Source organism: Momordica charantia (assembly GCF_013281855.1).
Source record: "Momordica charantia cultivar OHB3-1 chromosome 4 unlocalized genomic scaffold, Mcharantia_2.0 BLBB01000004.1, whole genome shotgun sequence".
Lineage (NCBI taxonomy): Eukaryota > Viridiplantae > Streptophyta > Magnoliopsida > Cucurbitales > Cucurbitaceae > Momordica > Momordica charantia.
In genome coordinates, this window is record NW_028275162.1 from 19,705,721 (window position 1) to 19,717,530 (window position 11,810).

General features: G+C 35.1%; 1 protein-coding gene across 1 annotated transcript; it reads left to right on the forward strand.

The window, feature by feature from the left end:
* The first annotated feature begins 9,002 nt into the window (after positions 1-9,002).
* Positions 9,003-10,829, forward strand: LOC148211986 (uncharacterized). The gene is made up of 3 exons (XM_088122974.1): positions 9,003-9,235; positions 9,930-10,421; positions 10,496-10,829. The coding sequence occupies exons 1-3, from the start codon at positions 9,003-9,005 to the stop codon at positions 10,677-10,679; spliced, it is 909 nt and encodes a 302-aa protein (XP_087979100.1). The 3' UTR covers positions 10,680-10,829.
* Positions 10,830-11,810: the final 981 nt, after the last annotated feature.

Genomic DNA, 11,810 nt, shown 5'->3' on the forward strand with positions numbered 1-11,810 from the left:
AACAAACCTACAAACACAAAAATTTAAATTTGATCCTTTGGTACCCATACTTATTTGGGTCCTAGAAGGTTAGCATTAACAAACTTGGGGATCCATTTCATTTTTGCATTTTTATTGAAAGCATAAGATTTAGACAAATAACAAGAATAAGATTTATGTCCATACTTGCCACATGAAAAACAAACAACATTATGCAATGAATTATCTTTTACAACAAATTTATGCATTTTACTTTTCTTGGAGAAATTTTTTCTTGGAGCATTGTGAAACTTTGCTCTTTGAGAAAAATTTCTTCTAGTAGTTTGAGCATATTTTAATTTAAAGCACTTAGGTCTTATATGACCTTCAACACCACAATAATGACATATAGGCACAAAGTTAATTTTAGCATGTTTAGATACAACTTTAAGAGCAACAAGCTTAGGCATATTAGGAGATGCTTTAACAAAGATAGTTTTAGAACTTGAGGGAGTAGAGCATTCATCAATATAACCTAAACCTCTTTTATCACCATAAGGTTTACCTACTTCAATAATCTTGTCCAACCTTTGAGCACCTATTGTTAATTTTTTAATAGAATCTTTAGCCTTATCAAGTTCCACTAAAGCATTTGATCCATTTTCCTTAAGCAATTTAATCAAATTATCTTTTTCACAACCATCATGCTCAAGAAATCTAATTTTATCAAGTAATGCATTTTTCTCATCACAATCAAGAACATACTTATCACAAGAGATATTTACAACATCATGCTCATTTTTCTTTAAGCAAGTAATTTCATCAAGTAAAGACTTATTTTCACTAGTTAAGACATTGTATTTTTTTTTTAAGCATAACATATTTAGAACCAAGCTTTTCTAAATCATTTTGCATATTCTCAAAAGCTTCAAACAACTCATCATAAGAAAGGGGATCAAGAGTTACCTCATCATCTTGTTCATCCTCCTTGTCACTATGAGCCATGAAGCAAAAGTTGGTCACTTCTTCATTCTCACTTTCACTTCCACTTTCATCACTATCATCCCAAGTAGCCTTCATTGCTTTCTTCTTGGATTTCTTGGATGATTTAAGAAGAGGACAATCGGTTCTAATATGACCCGGTTTTTTGCATTCATAACAAATTACCTCATCCTTTTTGCTCTTTTCACCTTTTGACCCTTTTTGGTTGGAGAAATGCTTCTTGAATTGTTTCTTCCTCTTGATGAAATTTTTATACTTACGTGAGAGATAGGCCACATCATCTTCATCAAGGGCATTCTCACATTCGGAGTCAACTTCCAAGGTGATGGCCTTTAATGCTATGCTCTTCTCCTCTTTTTCTTCTCATCCTCCATGTTTTTCTTGATCTTTATCTCATGCGTCATCAAGGAACCAATGAGTTCGTCCATGGAGAGAGTCTTGAGATCCTTTGCCTCTTGAATGGCGGTGACTTTAGGCTCCCATTGTTTAGGCAAGGACCATAAGAGCTTCTTTACCTTCTCAAGATTTGAATATTCTTTTCCAAGTCCTTCTAAAGCATTGACAATGTTAGTAAATCTAATAAACATATCGGAAATAGCTTCATTTTCATCAATTTTAAACATTTCATATTGATGAACTAACATGTCAATCTTTGTTTATTTTACTTGACTAATTCCTTCATGAGTAATTTCTAATTTATCTCATATATCCTTAGCGGTTTTACAAATAGACACCCTATTATACTCAACTTCATTCAAAGCACAAAACAAGCAATTAATAGCTTTAGCATTTAAAGAACATGCTTTCTTTTCAATTATAGACCATTCTTCTTTAGGCTTTACAACTCTAACACCATCAACATCTTTTGTTGGAATTTTAAATCCCTCTTCAACAACATCCCACAAATCATAGTCAATAGAAAGCAAGAAAAATTTCATTCTATTTTTCCAATAACTATAATTATTACCATTAAAGAAAGGAGGCTTAGTAATAGATTGACTATCGGTAAAAAGGATGAAACCTAAAGTTGTCATAGCTCAAAAACAATTAAGTTTATCAAAGAAGAGCAACCTCGCTCTGATACCAATTGTTGGATCGGTATGGCAACCCTAGAGGGGGGTGAATAGGGTTTAATTAACAAAATATAAACTTTTTAATAAATGAGACCAATTTAAACAAAAATAATACACTTTTTGAGATATGCAATTTTAACAAAGTAAGATAAAATGAATTCTAAGGCAAACAACAGAAATTTAAACCAAACAATCAAATTCTAAGATTAATTGCAAAAATAAATAAGAGAGAGGGTTAGAGAAATTTGACACCGGGAATTTTTATAGTGGTTCGGCACAACTGTCCTACTCCACTCCCCCAAGCACCTCTTGGGTTGTAAATTGAAATTCTGACTCTTTCCACGGTAGGAGTCAAACCGGTACACTGCTCTTCACAAGAGCAAAAACGATCTTCTCCACGGTGAGGATCACACCGTTACAATGAGTTGAAGATTTTGAAACACACACTTACAAACTCTCAAATAGAGTAAATATACAAATTTGAGCTCACAAAAATTTCAATCCTCACAACAATAAATTTCTCTCACAAATAAGATGGAAAGAAAAATTGAGAACTTGGAGAGATTAGCAAATGAGAATTTTGAAGTTATGGAGAATTGAGAATAAGAGAATTGTTGTGTGTGTTTTTTTTTTAAGGAGAAGTTGAGTTTAAATAGAGGAAAGAAAATGGTAAAAAAATCAAGTTTAATTTTGAACCATTAAATCTTAATTATTAAAAATGAAGGATTGAGATAATTTTGAAAAAAAAAATAAATTAAGAATAATATATATATATAATAATGATAAAATAAAATAAAATAAAAAATATATATATACATAAAGATGTGACAGAATTATAATAATAATAATAATAATATAATATATATGTGTGTGTGTGAGAAAACGGTAAAAAATTCAAACTCTCTTTTTTTTTTTTAACCAAAGTTATCCTTGGTAACTTTTGAAATCTTTTTTCTTTTTAATTTTTTTCTTTTCTTTTGCAATATATATATTTTAAAAAGAAGCTTGTCATTTGTTTGTCAAGCTTACGAACTGTCCACGTCATCTTATCGGATATTTTCCTTTCTTGTTTTGATCGTAAATTTTCCGTTTGAGCTCCGTTTTGGATGATCTAACAGTCATTGGAATCGTTGTAACGAGCTCTACGCTGTGGACACTTTAAAATACAAAAAATGTCAATAAATAAAATTAAGTTTGTTATCATCAACTTATTAATTAATTAATTAATTAAAATTAATTAATTTGAGATTAAGGGCCAAAAAACCAACAGTACAGACATCAATCCATAATCTTTCAATTGGGGGTTCACGAGAGGCCGTTTTGTCTGCTGAAGCAACGCTTGAAAATTTGCTTTTGGAAGAGGAAATCTATTGGAAACAGCGGTCCAGGGAATGTTGGCTAAAATGGGGGGATAAAAACACAAAATGGTTCCACAACCGTGCGTCTTTCCATTAATGGGCGAACTACATTAATGGTTTGGAGAATGCATCTAGTGTGTGGGAACAAAGTGTAGTAGGCCTCCACGGTATTTGTTTCTGATTATTTTTCCGATATTTTTTCCTCTTCTCTCCCTCCAGCCCAAATTATTTAGTAGGTTGTGGCAGATATTGACAGTAAAGTTAGTGATCGCATGAACCAGCGCTTGTTACAAAAGTTTACGGAAGAAGATATTGTGACGCCCTCAAGCAGATCCATCTGATAAAGCTCCGGGTCCCGACCGCTTGCCTGGTTTGTTCTATCGCCAATACTGGGATGTTGTAGGTCTGGAAGTGGTCCAATGTTGTCTCAAAGTTTTGAATGAGCAAGGCTCCTCGCAGGCTTTAAACGAGACTCTTGTTATGTTGATTCCAAAGAACCAGCAACCAAGGTGTATCTCCGACTACCACCCGTTCTCTCTCTACAATGTGAGTTATACATTGATCTCTAAAGCTTTGATGAACCACATGAAATTTATGATTGGGTGGAATGGATGGGCTGCCCTTAAGCTGGATATAAGTAAAGTGTATGATTGGGTGGAATGGGTTTTTCTAGAACCAATTATGCTGAAGTTGGGTTTTGCCCCGGAATGGGTGCATCTGGTAATGCGATGTATCTCGTCGGTCTCTTATTCTTTTAACATATGGTAATAAGGTGGGTTGTGTCCATCCGTATCGTAGGCTTCGCCAAGGTGACCCTCTTTTGCCGTATTTATTTTTATTGTGTGCGCATGGCCTTTCATGCTTATTATTTGGGGCTGAGTCCAGATGGTCTATTTCGGGCCTTACGTCGTTACGTTCGGGCCTTCCACTATCTCATTTATTTTTTGCTGATGATAGCTTGTTATTTTTCAAGGTTTGGTGGGCGGAGGGCGACATGGTTCTGGATGTACTTTCGTTGTATGAGCAAGCATCGGGGCAAACAATTAATTATGATAAATATGTGTTGTCTTTTAGTCTGAATACTCTCGAATCTTTACAGAGCCTTATTGGTAATATCCTTCGGGTGAGGTTGGCGGCCTGTCATCGTCAATATCTTGGGTTACCTACCTTTATGCCCCGTAACAGGCGGGGTCATTTGAGTTTTGTTAAGGACCGGATATGGAAACAGCTTCAAGGGTGGAAGAGAAGACTTTTCTCAGTGGGTGGAAAGAAGTGCATCTGAAATCGGTCATCCAGGCCAACCCTTGATACATGATGAATTGCTTTAGGCTTCCGAAAGGTCTCATCCACGACATCCACATGGTTATGACCCATTTTTGGTGAGGTGCGATCGATGAGGATCACAAAGTTCATTGGGTTAGCTAGAAACGTTTGTGTTTGCCCAAGTGTTTTGCGGCCTTGGGATTCCGGGATCTTGAACATTTTAACAAAGCTTTACTAGCGAAGCAGTGTTGGCACATTCTATGTTATCCAAAGTCTCTCTTGGCTCGTGTATTACAGTTTAAATATTTTCCACGCTGTGATTTCTTGGAGGCTTCGTGGGTAGTAATGCCTATTTTATCTGGCGTAGTCTTTTATGGGATGAGACCTTTTACGAACTGGACTCCGATGGCGTGTAGGTAACAGTGAGACCATACGACTCTATCCTGACAAATGGGTTCCTAACAGTGGGTCTTATTTAGTGCAATCAAGGTCGACCCTTCCCCTTGACGGTCGGGTGAGTGTCCGTACGACTGCTGGTACCTAGGATAGGGAGAAGATCTATGCTCACTTTGGGGATGCTGATACTTTGTTTATTCTGAATATACCTCTATGTGTTGGCTCGGTTGATCGCCTCATTTGGAGTAACGAGAAACGAGGTGTTTATACTGTCAAAAGTGGATATCGATTGGCTCACCAAGCTGATATTCACCAATTTCCATCATCCTCGTCTCTTGATAATCTGTTCTATTAGTGGAATAATTTTTGGAAAATGCAGCTGCCCAATAAAATCAAGTTCTTTGCGTGGTGGCTTTGTCTGAATCGTTTCCTTACCGGTGATAATTTAATTTTACGTGGGATTGATGTTCTGAATACCTGTGTTTTTTGTGGGCAAAAGGGGGAGACCACCCTCCATATCTTCTAGCTGTGTAAAAAAGGTCGCCGCTTTGGACTCGATTCACCAGCTTGGTCGAAGTTCCTTCTGGGGCGGTGGTCGATATGCTTAATTTCCTTCGTGATTGGTGGGAGAAGGTTCAGTGGTCTGGTTTGGAAGAGATTTCGGTTCTGTTATGGGCTCTCTAGAATGTGCGGAATCAATGGTTATTCACCTCAGGCTGCTGTCATCGACTCAAGGGGTTGGACAATTGGGCGACCACTTACCTTCGTGCGTATAAAGATGGGCATGGAACTCCCGTATCTTCCTCCGACCCTAATCAGGGGGACCGTCGTGTTAACGCTGGTCACCGCTAGCGGAAGGGGTTTTTAACATCAATTTTGATGCCGCTTTTCGAATGGATTCGTTTATGGCTGGGCTGGGGGTAATCATTCGGGACCATTTTGGACGTGTTCTTCTTTCGGCTGCTCGCCCCAAATCCTGTGTGTCTGATGTGGATATGGTGGAATCATTGGCTGTCCAGGAAGGGATTTTCTTGGCTTTGGACGCTGGGCTTGCCCCTTTGCATCTTGAAACCGACTCTCTTAGGGTGTTCCAACTGCTGAGCTCTGATCGGGAGGATGAGTCTGAGGTCGGCGTCTTCATCTCCTCCCTCAAATCCTCACTTTCTGATAAGGATATTTCGATCTCCTTCAGCTTCGTGAATAGAGAAGGTAATGGAGCTGCCCACCTACTCGCGCAGACGGCTATGGCTTCTTCTGAGTTGCAGATGTGGATGGAAGAGTGCCCTGCAACTGTTTCTCGAATTGTTGACAGTGATGGTTTTCGAGCATCTTCATTTCCTTAATGTTGTTTTGGTTGGTTTTGTTTTCTTTGCATTTTCTCCGTGTATCACCCCGGAAAAAAAAAGCTACATAGTTTTTAAAATTTAGTGATTGTTAGATACAATGTTAAAACTTAGATAACTCTCCAAACATACTCTATGTTTGGTGTCAAAAAAGTTAAAAAAAATATTTAAATTCCTTTATTTGAAATCCGATAAATGATTTAAAATTTTTTTATCTTGTTTGGAACGAGAATTATTTGAAATTAATAAACTTAAATTTCTTTGTTTGGATTTTGGATGCTGGTTGGAAATGAAAAGTAAATACAAGTTTTACTGATTTGGACTTTTAATCTAGATTTATTAATTAAAAATTAAAATACGAAATTCTATGAAATCCTTGGACCGTTTTGATCCTTAAAAAGAATTTCAAATAATTCAAAATCATGTGACACCAAACTGTGTGGAATTCATTTGAAATTCATCTTTTTATTTAAATTTTACTTATGTTAAATTATTTGAGTTAGAGAATACAAGTCGTGGGTTAGATCTTCAGCATGTTGAATAAAAGGCAACTTATTGTAGAACATAATGTCAGCTGGAGCTGAGGTAAACAAATAGTGATATTTGGGCAATTTTAATTCTAAATTTTGAGACTAAATCAAAATTTCGTTATCATGGTTAATTCTTGGATCAACATTGTGGAAAGTTTTTTTTTTTTTTTAATTTAGGATTGCTTCATGTTGACTTGAGAGCCAAAATTTGATCCTTTCGACTGAATTGTTCTTTATAGTTTATAGGTCGGTTGGATAAGAGTGTGAGATTTTGTGAAAATCTTCCAAAATAAAATTACTTTGAAAGATATTCTTAAACAATAAACTCATACCTACATCGTATACATAAAAATATAAGAAAACTTTTAATGGGTAGAATTTAGATTTGCAAATATTTGATTTTCTAAAACTAGTTGTATTAAAAAATAATGGTAAATATAACAATATTTTAAAATGAGTAAAACAACTATTAGTTTGAATAATTGTGTTATGGATAAAGTAAACCATTTTAATAGGTTGTTTTGAAAATTATTTTTTGGACTGTGTTTTCATATTTTACGTATTTAGATTTTGAGATTAATTTTTTTTTTGTTACTATCAAGATTGCCCTCATCTATTGCTTTTATATTGTGTTTTATTTAAATGTTTTCAAATTTAAATTTTTTATATTAAATATAATATATTTAGATTTTCAAACATTAATACCTCAATCCATTTATTTTCCTAATTTTATCCCTATGTTCTAAATCATTCCATTTTTATAACAAATATAAATCTTCCTATATAAATATTCAAATTCTTCCATTCCTATCTCCAATTTGAAATTATAAATCCTCTAAAAATTAAACCAACCGCTATTCTCCTTTTTATGTTCACTCTTGCTTAGCGTGTGTGTATATATATATTTTTTACTAATTTTTTTTCTTTTTTTTTCTAGCATCTTGTTTTTAATAGTATGATAAACACATACTCCTCCAAAATATTCTTTCCATATTTTAATTATTTTCTTGCCCTCGTTATATTTTCTCCGGTGTGAATAGTATAATAAACATATACTCATCCAAAATATTTATAATATATATTTTTATTAGTATACTAAACTATTATATTACATATATAATATATTCTAACCACCATTATATAATATATTTTTCATTTTAATTTTATAATATACAGTAGGACAAACATATACACCTTCAAAAGATTATATAATTTAATATATATTTACCATTGTTATATACTAACCTGGTATATTATATAATATATATTTTCCATTGTTATATACTAATATGGTATGTTATATAATATATATATTTGTTATTGAACTTATAGTATGATAATAATATACCCCAACATATTATATATACCGACATATATTCCATAAGATACTAAACATATGATGCATATACATGATTTAATTAAAAGAAACATATACTAACATATACTCCATATACCTAAAAATATACCTTACATATACTTTCTCTTTGAAAAAAAACGAGACCCAGGAGTACAAGTGTTCCTCCGCTGGGGTTGCAGGTCTAACTCTTAGGAGGTCTACCATCTCAAGTTTAGGCTCGCTAGAGGAGCACTTGTGGAACCGCTTGTGGTGTTCCGCCGCCTACAGGAGGAGCTTGCTATTCGCTCTTGGATCTAAGCAGTGTAGGTGTTAGCTGATCGTCGTTGGTCAGCAAGTCGTTGTGTGTGGATTGTCGCCTTTGTGTCCTCGCCACAACAAAGATCGTCGCAGTCGAAGTTAGTGGCCGCTGTTGGTTCTCGTGGACGCTAGGGTTCTTGATGGACCGATCACCAAAGTGGGTGTCACGCTGCCGCCATTGACTGTCCTCGAGTCATCAATCTGGATCTCGCTGGTGAGTTTGAGAGAGAGAGAAATTTAGATTGAGAATAAGAAGGGAGTGAAAAGGTTGATGGTGGTGGCTATGGAGGAGAGAAATGGATTAATAGAGAGAATGTGGCTCCTTAAGGGGTTTTTTGAAAAACTAAAGGGCTTTTTAAAGTTAATTGAAAAAAACGGGTGAGTTTTGAAATATTTGGGTTTTTGGGGTGTTGCGTCTTATACGAATGCGTCTTATACTGAAGAGACGCATTCAGTGCACCACGGACGGAGTAACTGACGGAGCAGACTCTGTCAGGACGGAGTCTACTGACGGAACAGACTCCGTCGGGACGGAGTCTACTGACGAAGTTATTAAGGATGCGTCTCTTAAAAAGACGCATTCGTCTTGGAAACACAAGTGGATTCCCTGCCACTTTCGGCGGTTCGGACAAAGGTTCCTTGCATCTGCACAATTGCAGTATTCCTTTCTTTCTTTCTTTCTTTCTTTTTTTCAAATTTCATTTATTAAATATCTGATTTTTTACTCCCTCTTCATTTTTCCATTCTTCTTCTAACTCTCTCATTCTTCCTATCTTCATCATCGCTCTCATTTTAATCCTATTTTTGTTTCATTTCCTTCTTCCCTTCCATTTTTTGTTTCCTTCCTTTCTTCCCATCCATTTTATCTTCACCATAATATTTTTATTGTTTATTTTTTTATTTTTTAGTTTTATTATTAATTTTCTTTTGTTGTAGGAACTGTTCAAATTTAATAGAGATAGCAAACTTGGAGCGAGATTTTGTCTACAACACAGGTATCTTTAATTAATTTATTATATATATTTAAAATATTACATATGATTGTTGAGATATGGAAATATTTTTTAATATGAATTTTAATTGAGGCATATTTTTGCACATTTTTGTTTTAGTAATTGAATTTTAATTGAAGCTGTATTTCAACGCGTTTTCTGGGCGTTCGGACCTGTCATAGAAGGTTTCAAGCATTGCAGACCCTTGCTTCAAATCGATGGAACATATTTATATGGGAAGTATAAGGGGAAATTGTTAATAGCAACGTCCGTCGATGTCAATAGCCACATTTACCCTGTTGCATATGTCATTGTAACAAAAGAAAGTGCTGATACATGAGGATGTCCATCTAACATAAGGCGTAAGGTGGTAGGGAATAGGAAGGATATATGCTTGATTTCGGATAGACACAAGGGCATCATATCTGCCATAAAGAACCCTGCAAATGGATGGACAGATGCACATCATAGGTTTTGTTTGCGACATCTCGCAAGTAATTTTAATGAGCGATATAAGGATAACACATTGAAAAGTTTGGTATATCATGCAGGATCGCAATTTCAAGTTCCAAAATTCAAAGAATGTATGGATCAGCTTGAAATAGCAAATGAAGGATGCATGAGATTCTTCAGTTCTTTAGATCCAAAACAATGGATGCAGGCATACGATGGCGGACACCGATATGGGTGGTGTACCACAAATATTGCTGAATGTATTAATAGTGTACTAAAAGGTGCTCGAAAGTTACCTATAACTGCATTGGTCCAGGTAACGTTCTATCGAACTGTACATTATTTTGATAAACGAAGAGTTGAAATACAAGCTGCCATTGCAAATGGGGAACGCTTCACAAGATGAATTTTTATTAATACATTTCCTATGAATTATAATGATATGATCATTTAATAAATTTTAATATAATTGTTAGGTATGCTATTGGAATATTAACTCCTTGGGAAGCACGTGCCACTGCACACAGTGTGCGTAGGTTTGATATGAATAGTGGAACATTTGATGCTACCACTGCAATTCATCCACGAACGTTTAGAGGTGGAGCCACACATCGTGTGAACTGTAGGGAGCGATCATGCCAATGTAATAAGTGGTAGTGCTACGGGATTCCTTGTTCCCATGCCATTGCAGCTTGTGCAAGCGTCGGCACAGATTATTTGTTGTACATAGACAAGCATTATAATCTAGAGACATATATGTCTTGTTATTCACCCCTATTTGAATCTATCCCGGATAAAAGAAGCTGGTCCACCTCTAACTTCATCAAAATTCATCCTGATAAAAATTTAGTGAGAGGTGTCGACAGACCATCTACATCTCACAAGCATAATGAGATGGATTGGAGGGAGCCAACAATAAAAATACATTGTGGAATTTGTAGGCAAGAAGGGCATAATCGACGAAATTGGCCTAGTCGAGGTCATAATCCCACTTACTGATGTTTGATGTAACATTTTCTCAAGTGGTTGCCAACTTCCCTTGAATTTCTCAAATCCTTATTACTTCCATGGCCTATAAAAGGAGCCTCCAAGCATCACTTCGACACACCTCATTTTCCATGCTTTTGCTTTCCCTTTCTAAATTCTTGTCAACTTTAGCTTTTAAGTTTTAATTTCAGCTTTAAGTTTTATTCTTCGTTTATTGTTTTTACAATTTTTCCTTACTTATTTTATTGCAACTCTAGTTATTCTAATTTATGTTCTTCTTTCCCGATTCAATGAAAATGAATTCTTTTGTTATCTTCTTTTGCTATTGCATTTATTTTAATTCCATGAGTAGCTAAATTAATTTTTAAACCCTCCTACGAATGGTTTAGTTCCCATCATTTTAATTACATCTATCAGATAGCACGTCGTTTACGCTCAAATTTCTTATCTTGATTGAGTTAATTAATCTAGTTGATTTTACTTGCTGGCCACTTGTTTAAATCACAATAGTTGAGTTTAATTCTGAAAAGGTTAGAGCCAACGAAGTTCATTAAGATAAAACGAGAAGTTACTTAGAAATAAGAACTAAAACAAGATCCTAGACATAGGCTTTGGCATTTAAATTATTTAGGATTCTAGAGTTACATAGACATATGTAAACACTAGCCTAAACTTCTAAACAAACCAAAAGCGGTATGGAATAGGAGTTGAACCAGTTTGCATAAATTGAATCTAATTACGGGCACATTTAGTAGGTGTAATTCATAATTTTAAAACTAAATAGAAGTAGGGGGTTGGCCT

Coding starts and splice junctions, on each gene's coding strand:
- LOC148211986 (XM_088122974.1), top strand. CDS start 9,003: ATGCGTCTTATACTGAAGAGACGCATTCAGTGCACCACGGACGGAGTA. Junction 9,236..9,929: donor CTTGCATCTGCACAATTGCA/GTATTCCTTTCT, acceptor ATCTAACATAAG/GCGTAAGGTGGTAGGGAATA. Junction 10,422..10,495: donor GCAAATGGGGAACGCTTCAC/AAGATGAATTTT, acceptor TAATATAATTGT/TAGGTATGCTATTGGAATAT.